The sequence below is a fragment of the Mus musculus genome, chromosome 4 (assembly GCF_000001635.26).
Source record: "Mus musculus strain C57BL/6J chromosome 4, GRCm38.p6 C57BL/6J".
In the NCBI taxonomy this organism is placed as follows: domain Eukaryota; kingdom Metazoa; phylum Chordata; class Mammalia; order Rodentia; family Muridae; genus Mus; species Mus musculus.
The window spans coordinates 106466235-106492684 of NC_000070.6; the positions used below are offsets into that span (position 1 = coordinate 106466235).

The 26450-nt window shown below is 51.3% G+C and overlaps 1 protein-coding gene and 1 long non-coding RNA gene across 6 annotated transcripts in view; one reads left to right on the forward strand and one right to left on the reverse strand.

Moving 5' to 3' along the window:
- The window catches only part of Gm30487, a 12929-nt gene extending 1775 nt beyond the window's left edge, over positions 1-11154 (forward strand). For 2 of the 5 annotated variants that reach the window (XR_376500.3, XR_376502.2), the window contains exons 2-4: positions 4083-4159; positions 4753-4844; positions 8113-11154. This is a non-coding gene — a long non-coding RNA (predicted gene, 30487). Of the gene's footprint in view, positions 1-4082; positions 4160-4752; positions 4845-6637; positions 6688-8112 lie in introns of all 5 variants that reach the window. The other 3 variants (XR_376501.2, XR_376504.2, XR_376503.2) reach the window with 3 other exon arrangements.
- Positions 11155-17221: 6067 nt separating this feature from the next.
- Positions 17222-26009, reverse strand: Bsnd (barttin CLCNK type accessory beta subunit). Its single transcript, NM_080458.2, has 4 exons — positions 25631-26009; positions 21745-21836; positions 20350-20604; positions 17222-19211 (listed from the first exon to the last, which is right to left on the reverse strand). The coding sequence occupies exons 1-4, from the start codon at positions 25805-25807 to the stop codon at positions 18812-18814; spliced, it is 924 nt and encodes a 307-aa protein (NP_536706.2). The 5' UTR covers positions 25808-26009; the 3' UTR covers positions 17222-18811.
- Positions 26010-26450: the final 441 nt, after the last annotated feature.

The window sequence follows — 26450 nt, forward strand, 5'->3', positions numbered from 1 at the left end:
AAGCTCAATCCTACTTAGAGAGCTGGTTTGATAAACAAAAGAGGAATATGAAAAAGCCAGAGAAATCCGGGGAAGAGGCTGGGCAAAGACAGAGGCACAGATGGGAGAGATGCTACTCAAGAGTGCCTGGGGGTGCATACTGGGAGACGCTAGGAGGGGTTCTCCTTAGCCTTTGGAGTGCACTGCTCAGCTCATCCTTGGTTGAGACTTCTGGCCTCTAGAACCCCGAAATGACAAGGTTCTGCTGTTTAAGACAACCAAATTTGTGGTAATTTGCATTAGCATCTCTAGAAAATGAATATTATCACTTATTGGTTATCTTTCAGGATGCTGCATTTTTATAAAAATATTTTCAATGTGAATTTGAAACATGTCTTTTTATTTCTATTGGTGAATAAATATTTTATCTTTCTAGATGCTGGAAACTATACCTTTCTTATTTGCTCTAAAAAATACCTAAGAAAAGCAATTTAAAGAAGGGCTTTATTTTGGCCTACAGGTTGCCGGCACAGTCCGTAGTTGTGGGGAGTGTAGCTGCAGGAGCAGCTGCCCATGTGCTCACATCTGATCACATGATCACGTTTGACCACATTGCACCCATAGTCAGGAAGTGGAGAGAGATGAGCGCTGCTGCTCTTTTTAATTCAGTCCAGGAGCCATCTTCCTTCAACTAACCCAGTCTAAAAAATCCCTCCCAGTCTTGTCCAGAGGCTTGACTTGTGTGGCCCACATCCTGTCAACCATCAGATCCAGCTGCAGGGTACTACAGTTCCTTCTACCCCAACCCTGGGGTGGCCTAAAATCACAGAGTGCTTGACTGTGCTCTTGCCAGCTGCAGGTCCCCCAACCCCTGCAGGCTTTAACCCAAGCTGGACCCTGAATATTCCACGGCACCACCAAGGACTGCTAGATTGTGGCTCAAAATACCTGGGCTCCACACTGAGCCAAAGTCATTAAAGCCACATAACAACTCCACCTTGACTCTTTTGAAACTGTCCGTGTTGTAACAGCACCATGTCAGAAATACACACAGACACAACATCAGAACTTCATGCTGTGTCAGTTTCCCCAACTGCAATTCACTAAGTGATCTTGATTTCACTGGATAGTGGTCACCGGCCATCACAGATTTCCTAATTCCAATCTTAATTATGAGTACTAACTCTGAGGTCACACGTTACACTTCACATAGTTTATAGGCACAGCAAAGTTGAGCTGAATCCTTGAGTTCCTCGTGGACCTGTGGCCCTCACTTACACTCAGCATCTCCCTTGGCCATGGTCCATTTGATTGGCCTATGCTGACTCAGTCGACTATGAAATGGTTAGAGGCTGCACTGTAGGCAGATGGAGTGACCTGATGGAGCAAGGAGGTCTCCGTGGGGGACCAGAGAAGCTTTGCCAACTTCAGGGCAGAACAAAGCTGTTCCGGGGGCTGAAGCAGCTCCAGCTGACGCCTGAGACAGAGGCAGTGGTCCTTTCCTGGAGTGATTATCCTGGACACACTTGTGGCAAGAGACGAGATGATAGGTTGGCGTGGCTGACACATCTCAGTCTTGGACCGCTACTTTTATAGTCCCAGATGAGAGGACTATGTTCGGTGCTCTTGGTAAGTCCCCAGGCTTGCTTTGTCTGGTATCTTATGCTGCCTAGTGTCCACATGCCCCTGATGGACTTTGCCAAGTTCGTAGTTGACAGATTTTACACTCAAGAATAACTTACTCAGCAATCTGGGCCGCATGCTTCATGCTGGGCTGGTTGTTCGCATCCACAGACAAGATACAGAGTCACCCTGCCTCGTCACATGCACTCAAAGTGGAGTCAAATATAGCTTTAAAAAAATGAGTTCACTCAAGCTGGATATGACCTGTAAGCCTACTCCATGAGGACTAGCATTCATGGCTCTAGAAGATGCCAAGTAGGCTTCAAAGGGAGGGAATCAACTAATAGTCCTAAAAACTATGATGCCCATGAACCACAACAATGACCAGAATGCCATTAAAACACTTAGGGTCACAATAGTGGCACATGTACTACCTTAGTTAGGGTTTCCATTGCTGTGAAGAGACACCACAACCAAGGTCATTCTTCTAAAAGAAAACATTAAACATTTCATTGGGGCTGGCTTACAGTTTCAGAGGTTCAATTCATTATCATCATGGTAGGAAGCATGGCAGCGTCCAGGCAGACAATGGTGCTGGGGGAGCCAAGAATTCTACATCTTGACCCACAGGCAGCAGAAGGAGACTGGATTCCACACTGGGTGGACCTTGAGTGTAGGAGATCTTGAAGCCCACCCCCACAGTGACACACTTCCTCCACCAAGATCACACCTACTCCAACAAGGCCACAACTCCTAATCGTGCCACTTGCCGTGAGCCTGTCGTTCAAACACATGAGTCCAAGAGGGCCATACCTATTCAAGCTGCCACATGGTCCTTGATGGTAACAAAAACTCTTTAAGTCTGCCTGAGGTCCACTCTACAAGAGGGATCTCATACCTGGTACTGGGAACCTAGCCAACTTCCCAGCACCAGTGAAGTAATGGATCTTAGAGAATATCCTACAACGGCTACTTTGCTAAGCCAACCTAATCCCTAACTACATTCTCAATATTTGTCCTTATACCCACAGTAAGTGTAGTCCTCAGCTCTCATCAAGGAAACTTCTCTTTGCAGCAGACAGAACCACAACTAATGATGATGTTGAGTCTGTGAAGTCTGGTTCCAACTGATATCTACTATACAACTTCTACAACTAAGACTCAACAATCATTACAGAAGAAGGGTAGAAAGATTGTAAGAGCCAGAGATACAGGCAGTCTGCTGAGAGACTGTGCCAGAAACTGCACCCATAAACTCTCGCCATTATGGCTGACTAAACGTGAGCTGAACAAAGACCATGACAACAGACAGCATGCCAAAGCGGATGGAGGGAAGCCCATGAGGCCTCAACCCTGGATAAAGAACCACAGACAGCTAGGAAATGCTGAGAGTGGGAGAGATATCTTCCCAAGGAATGAGCTGTCAGCCCTGAAACTGTATACATACAAATAACATTATGCAGAATGAACAGGTTGCAAATATGTGTGTGTGTGTATCTGTATCATCTGTATCTGTATCATCTGTATCTGTATCATCTGTATCTGTTTATGTATATGTATATGTATATGTATATCTATATCTATACTATATCTATATCTATATCTATATATCTCCACTCTGTATCTGTCCCACAGTTCTTTACCCAGCCTCCTGTCATTGATCCTGTCCTTTCCTTGGCTGTCACACTCAAGTGTGTGAGAATGATTCATGCTTCCTTACATGTGTGACACAACTTGCTTCATGAGTCCTTGGAAATGGAATTGAGAGGGAAAGACCCCTTGAGGCTTTTTATTGCTGTCATCCCTACCCTGAAGAAAGCCAACTCCCTGGAAGTTCGGCTGGGATTCACTCCACCATACAGAACCTCAAACCTCAGGGGGCCTCATAGGGACGAAGCTTCCTCTCCACTTGACTTCTCTGTCCACAAAGGAGGCCGTTCCTCCACAACGTCATTATCCTCACCTCAAAACCAGAGTGATGAAGGGAGCAACACTGGGCACCTTGCTGGGCGCAGAGAGAGAGAGAGAGAAAGAGAGAGAGAGACTCACTCACTCACTCACTCACTCACACAAATAATAAAGAGAATACTTTTAAAATGAAGATTCATTACCCACAGGCAGGTGTTATTTTAAAGCAATTTTCTCCTCAGAGGAAGCATGCATACTTTCCACAGGGAGCCTATATATGCCTATATATGCCTACAGAAAAGTACCTTGGGAGTGGGCATATTTCTGAGCATGCGTAGTTCAAGAAGGAAATATGGGGCATGGCATAATGGCATACACCTGTGGCATTGGAGAGACTGGGGTAAGAGGGAGGCTTTTATATACTAAGTGTGTTTTCTCCCTTCATAGCAGGTAAAGTGCTGGAGAGATGATATTTAGTAAGAAATCCCCTTCTGGTTTGTATCTAGTTCAGGCTCTCCATCTTATTGCATTAGTAGCTCTGATCACTAACAAGCTGTGCCTTTACTTCTTAGGAGTTTATTCCATGAAAGAAGTATGCAAGGGGACAAAAGGTACTGGTGGCACGAAGATTGTCCTAGTGAAAAATCACGTGAGTCCCAGCAGGGATCCGAGGGTGTCCTCCATCCACGGCCGAGGATGGGCAAGGGTGGAGACGGAGTTACTAGTCCCTGTGGTTAAAGGCACTCTTGAGTTCCTAGCCTGACTCCTATAAGGACAGCCAGGGCAGGACACCAGCATGGGCTGGGTTCCAGTGCGGGTGGCACATGGCGGCGATGGGAGGAGGTGTGTGGTGGACCTGAAGGCTCATCTCTCCAAGGAGAGCAGAGAGCGGTGACAAGTTAGAACCCATAATCTCTCCAATGAGAGATTCCACGGTGACTTTCCAATGACCCTTTCCGCAAGAACTCACTTCCAAGGTTTCATTCGTCCCAACAGCACCACCCAAGGGACCAAGCTGCCAATCATAATGGACTCTGGAGTGACATTCAAGTGATATGTCAACCACGGCACAAAATTATATGTGATGTTTGCCTCTGAGTGTGTAGAACACAGTCCAAGATAGAAACCCCAAAGTGGGTTAGAGGGCTCTTGCTGCCTGTGTCGTTTAAGTCTGTTTGTTTGCGGTTGTGAGATAGACCCGGCACGGTCCACCTCACCTTTGTCCCTGTGTCACCTTTCCAGGCTCCACAGAGCACGCTAGGCTGACACTATTGCCTTTCCTTCAGAGATGAGGAATTTGAAGGCTCCACACCATCCTACAGCCTTGAGTCTGGGTGAGCCTGACTCCTTTCCAGCTGTTTCCTTTCCAGCTGTTTCCTTTCCAGCTGTTTCCTTTCCAGCTGTTTCCTTTCCAGCTGTTTCCTAAGGTCCAGAGAAAGCAGGATCAGGAGAATACAGGCTGAGTCTAGTGTGGCCCAACTGTCAGAGGCCAGGGCGCCCCTCCAGCTGGTGGGGTTTGGGGAGCAGGTGAAAGGAGCTGCAGTTTTCTGCCAAAATGAACCTCCTCCCAGTTCTAACAAGGGATGTGTCTGCTACAGACAAATATAAATGGCTGCCTGCAAATCAGTCAGGTAGTGTCTCTGTCTTCCCCAGAAACTGAATTTGGTGGGAGCAGGAGCTCTGTCTGAGGGGTTCTCAGCACCTGAGCCTGACATGTCTCTTTAACCACTGATTTAATTAATTACCAAGTACACATTGCGTCTGAATGCTGTTCAAGGTGCTGGGTTAGAGCAATGAACAGGGACCTTCAAGCAACCTCTGGCCTACACACACACACACACACACACACACACTCACACATATACACACACACTCACACATACACACACACACTCACTCTCACACACACATTCACACATACACACACACACACTCACACATACACACACACACTCACTCACACACACATTCACACATACACACACACACACACTCACACATATACTCACACACACACACACACACACACACTGCAGACCCTACTACAGGAGAGTGGAACACACTCAGAACAAGAAAGTCAGGTGCCTAGTGTGTGAGGTGATAACAAGGCTGGAGTGTTTGGGAGGAGTGGAAGGACTTGAAAGGACAGTGAGGGAAGCACCCTGGAGGGGCTGGGCCCTGGCCACAGTGTGGGGAGCTCGGCCTCCAGATGAGGAGGTGGGCCCATGGGAGTGATCCCATGGGATCCCAGTGTATGAAGATGTAGTATGTTAGGAGAGCCTGCACCCTCAGGGTCTCAGGTGGAGACGTGAAGAGAACTGTGAGTGGAGAATAAGTCATCTGACCTACTATTGCAGTATTGCTGCTAATTAGGGAGGTACTATGAACATGGATGTCCTTTGAAAGCCAACAACTTCCAAAGAGAAAGAGAGGGGGAGGCGAGAGGGGTGAGAGAGGGGAGAGAGAGAGAGCACAACACACTATGGGAGGCTACATGGCTAGAAAGATGGTATCTTTGCTTCCAGAGCTGGAGACAGGAGTTCACTGGAGAAACCCAGGCTCTGTTTACACTTTTTGATATCTTGAGCCATTCACTCTCAGACAGGAAAATGCTGAGCTGAGAGCATTAGTGGCACTCAAAGATGGGCCCCAGAGTTCACCCAGGGGAACAAATACAGCTCTGGGACAAATACAGCTTGCAGGCCAAGAACCATTGTAGCAGAAATGCTACCATAACTATGACCAGAAGATGGCGTCTGGCAACCAAGTTCAGCCCAGGAACATCACTGACTAGGCCTCTAGGAAAGGTTTCTTCCTGCAGGGGAGGCAAGGCTGGACAGAGCAGAATCAGCTGGGTAGGCTCTATTGCACTGAGTGACTGCATCGAAATATCATGCAGATTTCAAAATAGCCACGAAGAGACATCTGGCTACTCTCACCACACAGAAGTGACTCATGCTTAAAGCCATCAATATAGTAATCACTCAAATGTGATCATTACACAAATGCATCTAAACATCACACTTGTAATGTGGTAACTACATTTTAAAAATAGTTTTTAAATGTACCCAAAAATAGACAGTGAGGGAAGGGTGTACGGGTCTAAAGAAGCTTTCTTTTCTCACAGGACGGGAGAGAGAGACATGCTGGGTTGTTGGGGAAGTGCTGGCAGTGCAGGTGAGAGGGGGTATTTCATAGGGAGAAAAGATGCTCTCAGAGCCACTGTGGAGGGCACAGGGACCTCTTTCACAAAACAGAAGGTGCAGAAAGGTGCCTGCAGTCTGCAGATGCTGGGGGCAGGGGGTGGAGATTCTGTTCACACCATACATCTTTTCTCACCCACTGAACAGCAAGGCATCCGCTGCTGGGGAGGAGGGGAGGGAGTCGTGGAAGCCTGAGAAAACAGCAAGACCAGCCCTGGGTGAGACAGTGCTGTCTGGGGTCACAGGCTCTCTCTCTCCGAGACCCTGTGACCTCATGTGTGTAAGTGATAAGAATAGACCTGGCTTCTGAATTCTCTAAGAACGGTGCTGGAATTCACATGCTCAGACCATAACCTGCAAAGTGTAACAGGCTCTTGTTGTTTTGAGGCAGTTTCTCCTTCTGTAGCCCAGCCAGGCCTTGAACTCACAGCAATCCTCTTCCCTCAGTCCCTCAGCGTCTGGGGACATAGGCACCAACTATAGTATCCAGCTGTAAATTCGTTATTAGTTTTACAAATGACCAATCATCTTGGTCATTTTTTTTAAAAGACTTATTTATTTATTTTATGTATGTGAGTACACTGCCGCTGTCTTCAGACACACCAGAAGAGGGCATCACATCCCATTACAGATTGCAGTGAGCCACCATGTGGGTACTGGGAATTGGACCTCTGGAAGAGCAGTCAGTGCTCTTAACTGCTGAGCCATCTCTCCAGCCCCCCCCCCCCCCAAGCTGTAAGTTTTTTAATTAAAATAAACAGCAGGATCTGGTGGCATACACCTACAATTCAAATACTTGGGAGACAGAGGCAAGGATGTGACTGCAAGTTCCAGGCCAGGGACCTGAGGCTGTGGGTAGGGGAGGTTCCAGGAGTGGACTGCTGAGATTAACCTAGAGAAGGTGTGGAAGGGGGTGGATGGAGTGAAGAGGATGTCTGCGATGACTGACAGCTGAGGGAGCTGCTGGGAAGGAGGGTGTAGCCAGATGAGAGCCTGGTGAGAGTTTTAAAAGAGACACAGGTACCATAGGACAAGGTCAAGAGTTCAATGGAGGGAGGAGAGACTATGTGAGTGGCCAGAAGGCCTCTGACATAGAGGTCTTCATGCCGCACGGGTAGCATGGAGGCGGGTTATGGTGACCCACTGTGGGTTTGTCCGGGGGTAGAGAACAACAGGAGAAGAGGTGGTCCTAAGGAGCAGCTTCGTGCCTCTGGGAAAGGCGGGGGAAGAGTAAGTAGGATGCGGGCTATATGGAAGACAAGGCATCCTAGAGAAAGGAGGGAGGGAGTGTGGAGAGACCACAGAGGACAAGGCTGGGCGTGGGCTAGGATGTCTTGGGTATGATGAAGCTGGGAGGAAGGTAGGAAGAGAAAGACCAAACTTTCCCCACCTCTCACAGGAAGCGCTGGAGGTCTAGGAGCAGTGACTACAATGGACCAGCAGAGGGCACCAGTACAACAAGTGAGAAATCTCAGCCTGACGACAGATGGGGCAGAACCCAATGCAGCAAACACCTGCTCTAGAGAGAGATGAGCTGGATGCCGATCTGTCTCCACATTCCATGATGACCGCCCAAGCACTGCACGTGGGAGCAGGCTCTGTGGTCCAGTTGTCATGGCTGCCACATGCTAAGTGTGGTGTGTGCTCAGCCCAGGTGTCTTTAATGTCTCTTGGGGTCAAGACAAGGCATGGTCTTTCCTGAGAGTATAGAGAATCTGGAAGGCTAGGAACAGAAGAAGGTCTTGACTGTAGCCCTGTGCCTCTAGTATAGGCACCAGGTCACAGCTGTAGACAAGACAGTAGGAGCCCAGTGTTCTATGGTGATCGGTGTTCCCAAGAAGGACACAATGGATATGTGTGTGTCAGGAAGACAGTGGGAGAGACACACTTCTAAGTTGGTACACTGTGAGGCCCCTCAGCTCCCCCTACAGCACACCCACGCCTGCTTGGCCACAAGCTGTGACCAGGACTCCTCCGTAGGCTGTGCGTCTCCCCATGCTCCAGGATGCCCGCAGCCGAGCACAGGATGTGTGGCAGCCTGTGAGAAGGTCAGCTTCCTCTAATATCATGGGGACCTGCAAATGCCCAAAATGTCTACAACACTGCTCTTCCTCCTGCACCCCATTCCCAGTGGTCTTCCCTCTAACAACAGCACAGATCTTTCCGGACTCTGCCAGGCACGCCACTTCAGGCAGCGTTCCTGACCTCACCTTACCTCCCTGACTCCTCTCTGCCAAGGCCGTATACACATCACTGTGTGCCCATCTCTCCCTGTGTGGATCTGGACAAAGTGCTTCCAGAGCCCAGCCACCACTCAGGAGCGGCTCTCTGCTGGGTGTGGTGGAACCAGTGCAGAGGCAGAGGACAGCAAACGCACAGGCCTGAAGGGGCAGTGACAGTGGCCATAGTGGGAAGTGAAGGGTGGTGAAGGAACCTTGCAGGGGAAGAACAGGCAAGGGACGTTGCAGGTGAGGCTGTACAGCATTGCCATGGCACCCATTTGCCCACTCCCAGTCTATTCCATCAATAAGTGGCGGCCATAACTCCGACCTCACCAAGGGGAGGGGAAGCCAGCTGAGAGAGCAGCTGTGGACATGTTTCAGGTTTCACCACACTGATGGAATTCACATCCATCAGTCAGGCACGGAAGGACAGTGTTCAGGTGTGATGGCAGCCTCACCTCATGAACGCCCAACCCTGCCCAACTCGGGATCTGGATCTGAAAGACCCCCAAGGGCACGAACCCCATTGGCATCAAGTGAGGAAAGGTCTAGGGAGGAATCCCCAGCATCCAGGGCCCCAGGGCAAGTGGCAGGAAGTGGAGAATAGCTATAAATGTGAGGAGGTTTCGAGCCTCCAGGCCAGGGTGCTAATGATGCAGGGAGGCCAGCCATCTGAAACCCCCTGGCAGCACCCAAGCATAGCCAGCCTGCTCTCCACTGTAGGAAAAGAGAAACTGAGGCTGAGGAGGACTTCTCTGGAACAAGTCCCCACTCAGGGTGGAGGAGGGAGGGAGCTCCCGGGAAGAAGGGGGAAGGCCCTGGTGTAGGTGGACAAGAAACAGGGGCTCAGGCACAGAGCTTGGGCAGAGGGGAGAAGGAAGGTAGAGCAATGAGAAAGCAGGGTCACTGGGGTCTCCAGCTGCCCAGGCCAGTCTGCACCACTCTAAGTGACACCTATGGTGTGAGTGGGTGATACATCGTACATCGTCACCACCAGATTCAGCCCTGGGATGCTGTTGCCATCTGTCCCTATGGGCCTGTGTCCCCCATACCTCACAGAAACCCTGGTCATCTATGCCTGTCCACAGCTCAGTTTCTCCAAGACACCCATCCCACATAGGCTGTACATCAGGCTGAGACCCAGGACAGTAGCCATACAGAGCACTGCCTTTGTCTTGGCCATGGCTGCCCCTGGCATGTTCATCAGGGAAAGAGTCGTTAGCATCTCCCTAGTGCCCCCTCCAATCTCCTAGGCTCTCCCCAGGATCACTTTCACAGGGTTTCCCAACCTGAGTTTGTTGTGAGGAGAGCCACCTGGGCAGCCCCCACTCCCCCCCCCCCCCCCACCGCATGCCTCGGTTTACATCAAACACATTGGGGCTGCCACCTGTCTGCCTCACATTGCAGGCCCCATAGCACCTGGCTCGCTGGGCAGCAAAGATGGCAGGGCCCTGGTCTCAGGTAAAGGCCTCGTGTCCTTGAGGGTTGGGTGATCATTGCAGAGCCTCAGGGCACCCTGTCTCCCTGGAGCCCTCATGTCTGCTACTGACCTGCCAGGTTGGGGACACACAATCCTATGGAGGATGGCCTTAGCTTTAGTGTAGCATGCCATGCCCAGTGAGCACTTGAACCTGTTATTTAAGGTGCCAACAGGTGCCTTCCCAGGATATTTTGTTGAGTTAAAACAAACAAACAACTAGAATCAATATTATTTCCTAACTATAAACTTCTTTCTTGTCATTTACACATTGTCTGTAAACCCAAAAAAAAAAAAAAAAAAAAGTTATAACATGAAAATGGGTAGAAAATCCCACTTAAATGGCAACTGCCACACTTTCCTAGTCACCTCTGCACACGTGGTGCACAGGCTCATAATCTTGCACCTACTGAGAGCGCACTTGGCTGCAACTGCAGTAGCTTAAAGGACGAGGTAGACTTTTCTCATTAGGTGGAGTGCTTAAGACTGCTAACTAGTCCACTGGCTCAGCAGTCAGGGCCTTTCTGTGGTTCTTTTGGACTTTTCCTCGTAGCTGAAGTACAACAGCAGCTCCATCCATTGCTCCATCCAGCAAAGATGGTCAGTTCTACATTTCTAATGGGAAATCCAAGGGTTTTTCCGGTATGACCCCAGCTGGCTGTTCTTTAAGGCTCATTCGTTATAATTTTTGATCTTGTGGACATCCCTAGCAGAAAATAAAATTGTCCTAAGTGCCTTTGAACCAGCCCTAATCAATCAACTGCAAATAGAATTGTCATAAGTGCCTTTGGGCCAGTCATAATTAATCAACTGTGAGTGGGCATGGGGTCACCACAAGCAAAAACAAGGAAAGAGAGAAACATGAGTCTCCTGCTGCGTGTGTGCTGTTTTATAGTCTGTCACCTTTCTCTTAACTACATACCACCAAATCGTCCCACATGAGGGAACACGCTCAGTCACTCATTTAGCAATCATTTATTGAGAACACACTGCATTCTGGGACCTTAGGTGGGCACTGTGGGTATAATAACAAGCATCATGGGGCCCCACTGTCATGAGGTACAGAGCTTAGTGAAGCCTACAGGAAACTACAGGAGAAGTGCATAGAAAGTGTGTAGCTTCCGTTTTACTGTGTGGTACAGAAAAATAGGTCTGGGCTTGACTCCACAAGGATGGTCTCCATGCTGAGATCATGGTCACTGTGTTAAGTGAGGGGTCACTATGTTGAGTAGAGGGTCATCATGTTGAATGGAGGGTTATCATATTGAGAGGAACATCACCATGTTGAGTGAAGGGGATCGGTCTGCTGAGTGGAAAGTCACCAATTTCGATGGAGGGTCACTATGTTGAATGATCGGTCATTGTGTTGAGTAGATCATCACTATATTGAGTGGAGGGTCACTGTGTTGAGTAGAGAGTCATCACATTGGAGTTTCACCAAACTGAGTGGGTTTCACCAAACTCGTAACATTGAGTATCTGTGCAGAGTCCTCTTTCTGGGTTTGCAGTGGGCGATCAAGCTACTCACATCAACCCAGAGAGAGGCCACAGCTCACCACCCCAATGTCCCGAATTCCCGAATGGGGGCGGGGAGCCTTATATTTTAATATGCCTTAAACAGCTCAGTGTCTGGACCACTCCTAAACCTCCACATGGCTAATGCCTCCCCTCTGATACTCCTGAGTTATTACTTACTAAAATCTATGTTCCATCTTTGCTACCCTAGACCCAATGGGGGGCAGGGCCCTGGGGCTGCTCTTCCCCGGCACTTACATCATTGGTATGCTCTCTCTTCTGCACCTCTCAGGCCTGGACCTTACTGCTTTCTCCACATGGTGGTTCCACCTCCTTCCTTTCACAGTCCCCTTGCCCGAGAATCCTAAAATCCCGCCTGTGTCTCTCTGCCCAACCATTAGCTGCCAGCAACTTTATTTACCAGTCAAAGCCAACTGGGGCGGGGACCCTCATCGTCTTATGTGTGGATTCTCGTGCAATTTGGGGAACCCAATTAACATAATACATGTGTTATACCAAATCCACAGCAGGGTTGTTTAGCCGACCTATTGGTGTCATTTAGATCTTAGCATGTTTTAACTTCGTCAGTCAGTCAATACTGTCTGTAAGTCCACCTGAACACACTGCCTGATTATCTTAGGATAAATTTCTATTCTAAATTACAGTTCCAGAAGTGATATCACTGGATTGGCGCAGACTGCTGGGGCTGGAGCTCACACTGTGGACCTTCTCTTCTCAGAGCACCCACCCCTTGCCCTCCAAGACAGCTTATCCCCTGCCTCATCTCCAACACCACTTTCGGTCTCACTGTTATCTTTCCAAAATGTTGTCGAGTTACCCGGGCAGCATTGTGTCTGGTTGCTTTTGTTTGCATTCCACTCATGTTCCTGAAGCTGGTGGCCTTTCAGCTCTCTCCATATGAGATTTCAGCTCTTGTGTGTGCCACACACACTTCTCCTACATATGTTACAAAATCCCCTCTCTCTGTGTCCTTCTCAAACTAACCTTCTGGCTTCCCACGGAGCACCCAAAACTCCCAAATCCAGTCCTGCCTCCCCATCCTCCCATGCCACCCTCCATGACCATCCCTAGCCATCTGCTTCAGGGACAGTCTGGGATATGAAGGGTGAGTCTCCCTGGCCTTTGCACAAGCAGGACTCCATCAAGTTCCCTCCAGGGAACACCATCTATAGAACAGATGTGTGCCTGTATGCATGCCCTTGCTCCATCTCTGCTCGTTCCCCTTGCTTGCTCCCTTTAATCACCCTCTTGTTCACTCTCAGTCATGTTCTACCCTCCTGTCCCCCCCCCCCCAGGCTCATCCCTGAGCCCTCAGAGAGCCATTAGCTCATTCTATAGTTGCCCCATGGGAGTCAGGCTCCTCTGACAGGCAAGAGCCAGCCACATCTCTGTCCTCAGTACCTAGCACAGTGGTGGCACTGTATGAGAGTCCTCATAGCTAGAATATATTGATTGATTGATTGATTGATTGATTGATGAAATCTGTCCACCCCTAGCTCTAAAGTGTGCCGTGGCTATTTAACCTCTGGCTCTACTTGTCCCAGATCTAAGTGCAGACGACGCAGACAGCTAGAGAACTTCCACCTTCTGCAGTGGAGCTGTCATCTACCTTAATGTCTGCCTTCCTAGGACCCAGAGTTGACTTTGGGTCATGTCAGAGCTGTACCCTGTCTGAGCCAGGGCTCTGGTGCCTTGGGGAGAAGAACTGGCTCTGCTATGTTGGCTGGACCTGTGATCAGCAATAAGGATGTGGCTCCATGGCCCCATGGCCTTCAGGCTTGACCTGGCATTGGCTGCCAATGCAATAAGCCTTCACCGGCAGCCGGTGCTGAATTCTAACCCCAGGCAGGACACAGGCATCCTTGCCTCCCTCCCAGACCTTGACTTCCACCATTCCAAGCATACCAGTGTCCCCCAGTTTGGGACACACCCTTTCTTCCCTTCCCATGACAGCGATGACCTCTGTCATGCCTCTGTCTGAGATCCCCTGTCTCTTCTTTTTTCTGTCTGGGTTCCAGCTTGAGGTTCTTCACAATCCATGGAAACAAAACAAACAAAACATGGGAGCGCCCATCCTCCACTGTCTCTAGCTTGCTCATTCAGAGTGAAGGTGGGAAGGATGGTGGTTTTAACCCACCAGGTCCATCCCCTGAGTTTAGAAATGTTGGTGTCAGAATTTGAGTGTCAGCCCTGTGCCTACATTGATGCCTGGTGTCAAGGTCCTGAACACAGTCTGCTCGTTTCCGAAGATGACAGTAACGGCAAGCGTGGTTTGTGGAGGGCTCGTGGGCACACCACTCACTCCATAAACAGCAGCCCATGTAAAGCACCACGGCGTGCCTCTGATGCCTGTCTTACCGCCTCTACTTTACAAACAAGGACAATTAAGTTCAGAAAGAGGAAATCTCTGTGTAGACACAGAGCTGACCGGATGGAAGCCCAACCTCACATTCATGGAAGATACCCTAAAAGCTGGCCCTCTGTCCCAGCCTGGGAATCACTGTGCCCATGCCAGGAACCTACAGAGTGGGCACCTAGCTCCTCCAGCTCCGCTCTGTCCCACATAACTGCTGGTGCTTACTTTCCTAAGCAAATGGTGGGAGGGTCGGGGGAAGGGCCCTAAAGACTATTTCAGGAGCAGAGACCACAATAGGGAAGAAGGGCAGAAAACAGAGCCATGCACAGCTGAAAAGGCTCTGGGGATTGAGTGGAAAGGGAATGGGTTCTGCCCCAGCATGGGGCAGGCTGGTTCATGGTCCAGGGAGCAGAGAGAGAATTTGAGCCAAGCCTTGAGGGCTGGAAAAGAAGGGCATCCATGAGCAGGTGGACCCAAGCCCGGGATGGCACGAAGGTGTAGGTCTGCAGTGCTGGACATGCATGCCATAGTGGGTGATTCAGCCACAAAGGGCAGCACAGGCCAGATGATGGAGGGCTGTGGAGTCAGGCTAAGTCGGGCTAAGGGATCTGACCTTTAGCAGAACACAGCAGGGAATCAGGGAATGTGTGGAAGCCAGGGTGAGTCTCCTACATCACAGCAGCAGGTGGGCACAGGTGGGTGTCCCATGAGGCCAGACTGGAGCTTCTGTGTACCTGGAGCTATAGATACCTCCAGCTGGGACCTGAAGGTCTTACGGCTATATTTCCTAGCCTTTACTTAGCTTTCCTCTGGAAAAAAAAAATGGACAAACGATCCAACTTCTCCGAGCCTCGGTTTCCTGTCAGGTGGGCTGAGAGAGGCAGAGGAAATCAGGTGCACTACCTAGTCTTACAACTGTGTGGACCACATGGTCACAGGGGCTCCTCAGAGAACCTATACTGGGGTCCCAGCTCAGTCCCCTGCAACACCAGTCCCTCAGTGCTGGTAGGAGACCTGGGAATCAGGCTCCCAGAGGTGCTATAGAAGGGCCACTGTGCACCACACTACCTGTAAGGCACAGGCTTCCTGCCCACTTTCCTCCTATTGCCGGCTTCTGAGAGGCAGCAGCAACCTCACCCATACCTCCCTCTCCCTCAGGAGATGCCATGCTTAGTTCTGTGCCACTGGCTGCTAGACCACCTCTGGCACACTCTGAAGCTTCACCCTTGTGGGAGTTTTTCCACACTCCCTACCAAGTCACTTGCCACGTTGCTAAAGAGCAAACAGATGCTAAGAGGGAAGGAAGCCTGAGACTGTTTAAATACCTGTGATGTGCCAGCAGGCACTATACCCATTTGCTCATCTTACCCTCACCTCCACCCAGAGGGGTTATCTTCACTGCAGGAATGTAGACACAAAGGATCAGAGACAGACAGTGACCTGTTCAAGCATGCACAGCAAGCACTTGGCAGAGGATGGGTGTGAACCCCGGTCTGTTTGTCTGAGATTTAGGACATTTGCCATGTGTGGTCAACAGGTCCCCGGGCTTTTCGAGGACCAGATGGAACAAAGGATGTGAGTGTGCCCAAGGACAGGGACTGGATGTAGTCTTACCTCCTCCTACCTTCATGTGTAGAGAAGGAACAGGCACCCAAGAAGGACTGCACAGTGCTCAGGCCACAACAAACCATGAGCAGGCAGTGGTCAGGGCTCCCAGGGCAACTGGCTGCCCTTGCCACCCCTCCACTGGGACTTTCTCCCTACAGTGGAAACTCCCATATCAGACAGAAAGAACAACTGCCCTGGCATGCAAACCAGTGCCTAGGGCTGGGGGCTGGGATTCAGGGTGTGACCCACCAGGTTTCTTCAGTCCCTTCTGGCTACTCCAGGCCAACATGAGCACCTTGCTTCCTGAGATCCCATCAGCCCTCTGGGGGGCATCCAGAGGCACAGACCGGTATCCCCCCACACTGAGTCAATGAAGCAACAGAATGGTAGGTCCACTGTGGCAGCTGCAGTGAGCAGAGAGCTAGGGAGGGCTAAGGCGGGAGAAAGAGCACCACTGCTCCTGTTGCCCAAGTTCTCAACCCTTCCACGCCATCAAAATCAACGCTGCCCTCTTCTCCACCCATACCTGCCAATCACCCACTGGCACCAGAGGCTGATGAGAGCTGGAAGGGCTGACATAGACAAACAACAAAAGCAGCCTAGATGAGACACAGGAAAAGCGAATGGTGGCTAAGCCACGAGAGGAGCAAATACCACACCCTGACTGTCCTGTCCCCAACCACCTCTGGAGACCGCTGCTGTCCTGGCATCAGTGTCACTTGGTCCAGGCTCTTCTCCTTCCAGAGTCGCAGGTCACAGGATCATAGATAGCAGCCTGCTTCATGAAGCTGCCTGATCTGGAGCAAAACGTGCTCCTTGTCGTCAGCTACCTGACAGACACAAGCCCTGATCCCTCAGGGTACCCTTTCTTGCCGAACTTGATACCCCGGGTTGTCCTCTACCCATGCCACAAGCTGGCTTTGAGTGTGTGGTTATACTCCTCAGCTGAAACACTAGTGTGAGCGGGCTCATCCCAGGCAGCTCCGGAGCATGGTCTCTCTTCAGGATAGATGGGGAAGCCCCTTCTGTAGGGAACGCAGAGCTAACTTTCCCCTGCCCATGGCTGGCAGCTAGAGGCTCTTGGTATCTGAGGCTTCTGCAGCTATGATTGTGGGCATGGGGGCCATTCCCCTCCCCACCCCCACTCCCACCCCCACGCCCCCAGCTATCCCACATGGCCGCATTGCTGTCTGCTGCTCCCTTCACAAAGAACCCGTGGTGGCAGCCAGGCGTGAAGCCTCATTTTATTCTGCCTGGAGGGGAATGGGCAGTTTCACAGAAAAGAATTTGCAGGCGAATAAAGGTGACCTTTTGAAGTTAAAAAACTTTTTTATTTCATCCCCTGGTGCTGACTTTGCTCTGTCTGATGTGGGTCACAGTCAGTCCTTGCCTGGGCCAGCAGTACACAGACAGCAGCTACATGTCACCTCACCCTTGGCTGAGACAGGAGCAGGGACACCTGGTCTGTGACCTATCAGCAGAGAGGAGGTGCCTGGTGGAGGCGTCTTCACTGAAGAGGTAGAAATGCCCCAGACATGGGGAGGGTTGTGGTGTGTTCTCAGTGAGCACCGGTGGGCATCTCCTTCCCTCGGCTGAGACCCCTAACCTTCTCCCAGTGCCCTGCTCTTAGACATCTCAGAACAGGTCTAAGTTGTGTAGACCTGGCTGGAGAAAGCAGCAACACCTTTCTCCTTATGGCTCCTTCCATGCTGGGCTGAGAACAGAGGGTTCTGCAAGACCTGCAGACAGGAGAGTGACTCTGCTCCCATCCACCTTCCATGCTGTGTTCCCAGCTTACAAGACAGCCAGCTCAGACCATGAGCCCTTTACAGGGTCAGGGACCAATGACTGTTTTCCAAGCTGAGCCTGGCACATAGCAGATGCTCAGTAAGTGCCAAGGGCACCAAGTGGAATTACTTCAGCAGCTGGATTTTGTCCATTCCAAACCAATGCAAGTGTGCTTTGTGAGTTGTTGTTGGGTTCTCTTCTGGTAGCTTTTCGCCTGGTTTTTATGACTGTCTAGAAGCCATTTTGAAAAGTGGGTGCCAGAGACTAAGAGTCCATACTTGTCAAAACTGGGGAGGGTGACCCTATCTGCAAAGGTTCCAAGATCTGCTGAGATCTGCATACGCCAAAGGTCTCCTGGGAACTCTGGTGAATGAAGTCAAGATGCTGTCCCTGGGCAGTGGCAAGCACCAGCCAGAGAAATGGACACACAAGCCCCAGAGGGAAATTCTCATCTAGGGGTTGGGATGCCAGGAAAACTAGCAGGAGAAAGGTCACTTTGGTGGGTGTATAGGAATGGGTGGGAGTTCACTCAGCACAAGGGGCCCTGGAAGAACACAGCTCAAGCAAGGGTATAGGCATGGGCTAGGGGCATGAACAGGAGGGACTAGAGTAATATCCAGAGGTCAGCTCAGCTCAGCAGAAGTCAGCCACAGAGAGTCATAGATCCCAGAGCAGAGAAACTGCTAAAGACACTGAGCCAGGAGACAGCATCGGCTCTGAGAGGGGTGCGTGAGTCCAACACCCATCAGAGGACCAAAACACAGTGGACATGGGGTTCTCAGAGGCCCTGGGTAGCACCACAGGAGGCCCAATCAGAAGCTAGCATTAGGAGATGGAGAAGGGCTTCTGGGGGTCTGGCTGTCACACAGGACCTCAGAAAACCCCACTGTCCCTGCAGGTCAGCAGAACAAGCTACAACCAGACGCATGTGGCTCGCAGGGGGGAGGATTGCTGCCCCCCATGTGTGTTCCTTTCAGTTCCCAAGATGCTTCAGTTCACTGCCTCACTTGGTCCTCCATACAATCCTGTTTGGGACTTGGAAAACTGAGCCCTTGAGGGGTCACATGAAGACAGCAGTGCTGTCAGGCTAGACACAGGAGGCAGTTTCATCTCAGCCCTGGATGTCAGGCTCGAAGCCCAACTCTTTGTCGGGTAGGGGGTTCCCAGGGCTGTCTGGCAGCCCGTAGTACAGATCTTCCTCCTCCTGCTCCGGTTCTTCTGCGCGTGCCTGGACAGTCTCCCCCTTCATCCTCAGGGACCATTGCTGCTTTCTGGGTAGCGCTGCCTCCCGTGCCTGCCCGTCCAGGACCGTGTCCTCAGATGTAGGGGTGTCGTCAATCAGAGCAAAGTCACTGAAGCGATCCAGTGGACCCCTGCTGGCCCAGGGCACCTGCCGGTGTGGCTCATCCCTGTTGGGGGATGGTTGCAGGCTGCTGCCTTCGCTGGAGCCCACGTCCAGGTCGTCATGGAATGAGGCCAAGGGTGCAGAGCCTTGGGGACCCACTGAAGGGCTGCAGAGACAGAGACAATGAGTGAAGGGTAGGCCACGAGTCACATTGTCTGGGTCCAGATCTCAGCCACTAGCTGCAGAGAGTCCCTATCTCTGAGTCTCCTTTCATTCCCCTGGAAATTGAGGGCAGTGGGAGTCCTCTCATGAGGCAGTTTCTGAGATTTACAGAAGGTAAATTGTTCAAGGTACGTCATACAGTGCCCGGCACAGAGTAGGTGCTCAAGCAACAGAGCTGTTAGAAAGGGAGGAGGGAGGGTAGGAGGGAGGGTGGGAGGGAGGGAGGAAGGAAGGAAGGAAGGAAGGAAGGAAGGAAGGAAGGAAGGAAGGAAGGAAGGAAGAGAGGAGAGAGAAAGGAAGAAAGGAAGAAAAGAAAGAAAGGAAGGAAGGAAAGAGAGAGAGAGAGAGAGAGAAAGAAAGAAAGAAAGAAAGAAAGAAAGAAAGAAAGAAAGGAAAGAGAGAAAGAAAGAAAGAAAAGAGAGAAAGAAAGAAAGAAAGAAAGAGAGAGAGAGAGAGAGAGAGAGAGAGAGAGAGAGAGAAAGAAAGAAAGAAAGAAAGAAAGAAAGAAAGAAAGAAAAGAGAGAAAGAAAGAGGGAGAGAGAGAGAAACCCAAGTGGATCATCCTGAACTGCAGGCATTCCAGATTCTTCTCTGTCCCCTCACAGTCCCTCTGTGTCCCTTTCTGCCTCCCCAGAATCTCCAGGAAACAAGAGGGCTGTCGAGGTCTGAGAAGGAATTGGTGTCTAGTAATGCCGTATGGATGGGTAGATGGATCAGAGATAGGAACTGAGTTGTGGCAGGGATGAACTTGCCCAAGCTTACAGAGCAGGTCACAGCCAGTATTTAAAGCCAAGTCCTATGGTTCCTGCCCCCCTGCTGCTCCAGAGCATTTGGGAAAAGAAGAACTATGTACTGGCTACTTAAATCTTTGTCCCTGTGGGATGTGAATGGCTGTTCTGCCCGTGAGAGAAACTGCTTGGGAGAGTCTAAAACCCACCACACTTAATCCAGCCAATTAACACCGAGGTCCACTAAAGCCCTAGCCCAGCCTCACTTGTCTGTGACCCCTGCTGCCTGCTCCTCATTCCCAAGTGTCCTTGCCACCCTCACAGTGTCCAGACCACCCTTTGCTGCCCACTCACCTGCTCTGAGAATGGGATTTCTCTCCCTCGTTCTCATCTGACCCTCTATGGACGACCACCGGAGCCTCCATCCAGGCCTGAGCAGTACGAGGCTCGCCTTCCCTGACACTGCTGGCTCCTGTCTTCAGCTCGGGGGCCAGCAGTGGCCTGGGGTCCTCACTGTAGCCCATGACCTTCATTTGGATGTGAGTGAAGTCTGGGAGGCTCTGGTCATAGGCGGCTTCTTCCCACAGCCTGACGTAGGGGGGCTGGGGGCTGGGTCCGACATACAGTGGGAGAAGAGTCAGGCACGCAGACATGAGTTTCCTCACCATGACCCCCTGTCTGCCATGGGGTGGGCCCGTTGATTTCACAAGAAAAAATCTCAGGGCTATCACTGGACCCAGGCCACAGGTGATGAGGCTAAGGCCCAACTAGGTGAGTAAATTAAGTGGTCTGACCCCAAGTCAACTTCACACAACATCCCCAAAGGTATCCTCAACTTGAGATGGTGAGATGTAGAGGACCCAGTATGAAGACTCGCTGAGCCACTGCACAAGAATCACTATTGTGGGTTCACAGCTCTGATGAGGAGTAGTAGAGCAAGCCACAGAGCGAGCCACGGCTGCTGTTAGGCTCCCTGCCTACAAGGCTGCAGAGTGATTGCCTCTACACTTCCCGCAACTCCAGGAGGAAACTGAGGCATGCACGTAAAGTGCCTTGTACACACAGAGACACAGACCACACCTGCTTGGTGGACCAGGGCCATAGTGATAGTGATCAGTCTCTGCCACTGTGCTTCAGAGACTAGGCCCTCATCCAAGGTCACATGACTGGGAGGTGACAAGATAAAGGATGAAGCCCCAGGTAGCCTGAGCTAGTTACAGGCCCTGTAGAGTGGCCCTGTAAAGCTAGTTACAGCCACAAGCAGAGTGGCTCTCAGCACCCCTAGCTGCAGAGCCTGTAGCCTGGCCTTTGGAGCTTGGGAGTCACTGCTCAAGGGATTAGCGAAAGCCAATGGGTTCTCAGCTGTGCTCCAAGCTAGAACCAGGGCTTGGCACCTCTGGGGGAGAGACAGGCTGTGGCCAAATCAGGCCAGGATTCATGCCTGTCTCCTTTACTAGTCAGTAAATCCAGTGGGATTTGAGGCTTGTGCATCTCTGAACCTCCATTTCCACATGCCCAACATAGGAATGACAGTGTTAACGCACACAACTGAGAGTCTGAGACAACCTACGATTTCAAAGAGTGTGTTCTCAGAAAATTCAAGGCAAGGAGGAAACTGGATAAGACAAGCCAGAGACACAGGCACCCAACCCAGACATCCTGGTCCTCCCCCTCCTTACTTCTTCCTTGCTCCCCTCCTCTACACTTTTGACAGGAGGCTGGACTGAGAGCCATTCGGCCCACGCTTACCTCTTTACCTCCGAAAGCCCGGTCTCCAGCAGGCTCAGGGCCTTTGGGGACAAGATGCCTTGGAAGTCAGAGTCTGCTGGCACAAAGGTGATCTGTGAGGAGAGAGGACATGGTCCCTGCAGTTGGCCACGGCTGGAGCTAGCTGTCTAGCTGGGCCCAGTTGGCTGCTGGGCCCAGAGCCTCTGCACCCTTTTCTGCATTGTACAGCGGAAGGGGGACCTGGAAGGGTCTCTGCTTGATGTCAGAGTTTCTGTTCATAGCTCAGCTCCAGCGGGTAGACAGATCTCCAGGCTCCTGCCCACAACATGTTCTCCCCTTACTGGACAATCCCTGGAGAACCTGCCATGGGAAGACACCATGCTGAGCACTGGGGACAGTGTGAGTGACAGAGATGCCCTGCCCTGGGGTCCAGCCCATCATGTCCCAGAGGTCTCTACAAAGGATGCTCTATTTGCACCTGTGGAAAGTCAGTTACTGACCTGTCATTCACAGGACATGTCTATAATGGGGAGACAGAGATATAGATGGCTGTGAGTGCGCCCCAAAGCACCACCCCTGAACTTTCAATCAGCCAAGCCACAGGGGTGGCCACTGGGGTGGGAAGGCAGGCCATTAGGGAGGGAGTCAGGTGAGGCAGTCCTGCAGAGTCCTGGGAGCTATCCCTCCTTTCAGAGCCTCCTTGAGCTCTTGGGGTTAATGAAAGACACCTCCAAGAGACACCTACTCCTCCATGCTCAGAGAAACCCTGTGAAGCACAATCAGGATAATAAAATCCAAGGAGCATAGGCCACAGCATGTGGTCGGCCTTCGGAAGGAAGTTCTGAACCTGAAGGCATGATGCTGAGTGAAATCAGCCAGGTAGGGATGGGGCAGACACAAATACCTAAGGTTTCCACTTCCCTGGTGCGCCAAGCTGTGAAAAATCAGAGAGGCAGAGAGGAGTCTGGTGGCTCCCCAAGACTAACAAGAATAGTAATGGGGTACTATCGTATGGTGGGTGCAAACCTTTTATTTCCCAGTTTGGAAAGAGTTCTGGAGATGGGGTGACTCTTCAGACTGTGTGCTTACCCACCGTGTATCTTGTGCTTATATGTTTTATGGAGCTTTTGATGGTCTGTGTCCCAAGAGAGCTGGGGGCAGGGGACTCTTTGAGCAACACAGAGGACTACCTGGACACCCAGCTTCTCAGAAAATCACAACCTGGTCCTCCTGAAGTTCAAGCCGCTGAGCTCACAAGTCTGAACACTTGTCATGCAACATCTGGTGAGCCTCTGATGAGCCTCTGGCGAATGGCTCCAGATTCATAAACAGCGCTCTCTGCCTCTTCCCACAGAGTACAGTGAGGGGGGATGCACTGGGCACCAGCACAGCTTCATGATGACGGAAAGATGGGAGTGATGGGTAGAGGAGTTTTTACGTTCCTTTAGAGACACCACTCACTCCCTGGCAGCAGTCTAAGCATCTTACATCTGTGTTAAGGATGCTCTGTGGCCAGCTGGCTCATGGCCCAGATATCATCATCATCATCATCACTACCATCATCACCACCACCACCATCCATACTATCACAACCGTTAACATCATCACCACCACCACTATCATCACCATCATCACCATCATCACCATCATCACCACCACCACCAGCACCATAATCGCTATCACCACATTTATCATCAGCACCACCACCATTTTCATCCCCATTATCATTATTGCCGCCACATTCATGATCACATCATGGGCACGAGAAGCATGGAGGAGAGAGAGAGGAAGCAGCATTCTATAGAAAGAGGAAGGACTCACAGAATTGATGATCAGAGGGAGGAATCGGACCTGAAACCCCTCAGAAGGTCAGGCTAAAGATTTCAACCTTTATTCACAGCCATGGGCATTCCTGAGGAGTTTTCCACAGAGAATACGCATGGGATCTGAATTCAGGCTGGACACTGACCAGTCCCAAGAGTCAGGAAGCGTAGAGAGGGAAGCCCACAAAGAAGGCAGGGGCTCCAACTACCAGGTCCTGGTTTTGAGCCCCAGCAGAGCAGACAAAGTAAGGACCAAAGGATGAGGGGCCAAGGCTCTCCTCTCCCTGCCACTCCACTCCTTTTTCTTCAGCTCCTGTTCCCAGCTCAACCTTCAGGCTCAGCATCTTTAACAACTCCCCACACTAGATTTATCCTGGCTCAATGCTCCCTCTTGACCCATGCCTGAGGCCCAGATGAGGACCCGATCTAACCAGGTTTGTATTCAACCCCTAATGGAGCAGCTGTGGTGAGGAGTGGGGGCCCTTTCTTCCTCCTGCTCCACGTTGATGGCTCTAGTGGTCTGAGTCCCACCATTACCAAGACCTCCCAGGGCCAGCCACATCATCTGAGGAACGAGGCCTCTGTGCCTGCTTCACACGGGCACGGGACCAGCACCCCTCCCACCCCCACAGCACCCTTTGCTTCCTTCCACTTGGCCATGCCCCACATGGGGGCCCACTCGGCCAAGGTCACAGACTTGGCACAGGGCACAGGGACTTGAATTGGGGTCTGAGGGACACTAGGAGGTGTGGTTTCCACCACCATACCATCTCCCCACACAGCACAGGAGCCTTCAACAGCTGCTCATTAATAACCAGCCCTACCCCCTACCAGCCACCCTGCTGTTACCCAATCCCCTCCTTAGGAAGGATGCTGTCTTTTCAACAAACACCCCCTCCCTGGGTGGGGATATAGTGGCTCTGGCCTCACGGCCCTCTTCTCTCAGTGACCTCTGCTCAGGACATTGAGCGCACAGAGGAGAGTTGACTGTAAACTGCTTTATAAATGGCTCCAAACCAGTTCTGACTGCCTAAGCTCCAGATATAAGTGACATGACAGCCCAGGGCTGGCTACAGAGGCGGCAGGACTGGGAGAGGCTAGGACCTGGCCCCAATTCTTAGAACTCCTTCTGGGTACTCACACCTCCCAAGTAGGGAGGGGTGGAGGAGGCTGAAAGGACAGGGCTGTTAATATCAAGGTTCACTGGGACTTTGAATGTCCGTCCCCCTTTCCCACACCATCCTCCCGACCCACATTGTGCAGCTGAGGAAGCTGAGGTTCAGAAAAAAAGTGGCTCAGTCTCCCAGGCTCTCAGAGGCAGACCACAAGTTAGACCCCTGTTGCTCTCCCTATATCCCTGAGTGTCTCTAACTAGCTGTGTGACATTGTGATGTTCACTCCACCTCTCTGAGCATTAAAGTTCTACAGCACCTGAAATGTTCACTCCTCAGGGCTGTGTAAAGATCAAGAATAATCACAGCAGCAGACGTTGTTTAACTAAACACAACACTACAGTTGCAAATATGCCCTTCCCCGTCCTCCACACATCATACCTGGGTTACCACAGGGCTATTCGGAGCTGAGACGGGTAGTGTGTGTGTGTGTGTGTGTGTGTGTGTGTGTGTGTGTGTGTGTGTGGCGTTTTACAGATGAAAGTACTGAGTCTCAGGAAGATCCAGCACAGCAGAGCTCTCAGCAGCTGGAGACATGAAACAGAGAACCCAGGGCTCACCACTGCATTTTAAAGCAAGCTCCAACCCTGTAGCATAGGGTCTGTAGGAGAGAAGGGGACTCCAGGAAACACAGAGCGCTTGGGACGTGGTTGGGGTGAGCTGTGGATTCTGGCTCTGATCAAACAGGGCCAGTGCATAGATCCCATTGTGTCCCTGTGGTGGCTCCAGGTCCAGACATACGGCTTCTTATCAGCCACAATGAGAGATGAATGGATAAGCAAAAGGATGTTCCCCAGAGCAGAGAGAATATAGGGAGTCCAAATGGAAAGAACACAGCAGCTGGAGGCCAGGGGTTGATGCCGGGGACCATGAGAGCCACCTGTCCTTCTGCCCCCTTCCCAGCCCCCCTACCTTAGGATAGCATTGGCACATGCTCCAGATGACACCCCCGATCACCATGACGCTGCCCATGGCATAGAAGGTGCCGTAGACCTGGGGTCGATCGTGGCTCATAAGGAATGTACCCAGGGATAGCAGGAAGAGGCCCAGCACGATGAAGCCGATTCGGAAGGTCTTCTCATCAGCCATGGTGGCTAACCAGCCCTGGTAGCTAGCTGATCAGCACACCAGCAGGGGACTGCCCGCAATCCTCCTCAAACGCTGAGCAGGCTCTCAAGGAAGGATGCTCCAGGAGATGGCTGAGAACCAAGGTGATGATGCACAGAGCAAGGAGCAAACTCCACAGGCCCAGCTCTCAGCCCTGAGCCCAGCAGGGCAGGTGACACGCTTCAGTGGGCCCAAGGTCCCAGCCATCTAACTTTCTTCCTGCCACTCTCCTCCCCTGTGGGCCCAGCTGTTTGGTGATTGTAGCTCTGAACATGGGACAGAGGTGGGGAGGGAGGCGGGGGAAGTCACAGGGGCTGGGCCAGTCATGGCTTTGACATCACCTCATTTGCTTACTGTGGAGAGGGAGGCCAGACAGGCTTTGCACCTCCCATCTCTGGGAGGCATGGGTGGGGCCACGGTGGCTTTCAGAAGCCACAGCCTGACAGCATAGACACCTAAAGACACCTTCTCAAGGACACCTGATCATCTAGGCTCAACAGAAATATCCGTACCTACTAAATGGTCACCATCCTAGATATGTCTCCATTCTGTTCAACTAAGGAGACAGGTGCCACATTCCCGTTTCACAAATGAGGACGCAGGCATAGACAGGTAGCCTGCCCAA

What these genes read in the sequence shown, in the direction of transcription:
- Bsnd (NM_080458.2), bottom strand. Translation starts at nt 25,807, where the DNA reads ATGGCTGATGAGAAGACCTTCCGAATCGGCTTCATCGTGCTGGGCCTC. An exon ending in TGTGCCAATGCTATCCTAAG is followed by an intron (nt 21,837 to 25,630) that starts GTAGGGGGGCTG and finishes CTCTCCTCACAG; the next exon opens with ATCACCTTTGTGCCAGCAGA. An exon ending in GGGCTTTCGGAGGTAAAGAG is followed by an intron (nt 20,605 to 21,744) that starts GTAAGCGTGGGC and finishes TGTCGGACCCAG; the next exon opens with CCCCCAGCCCCCCTACGTCA.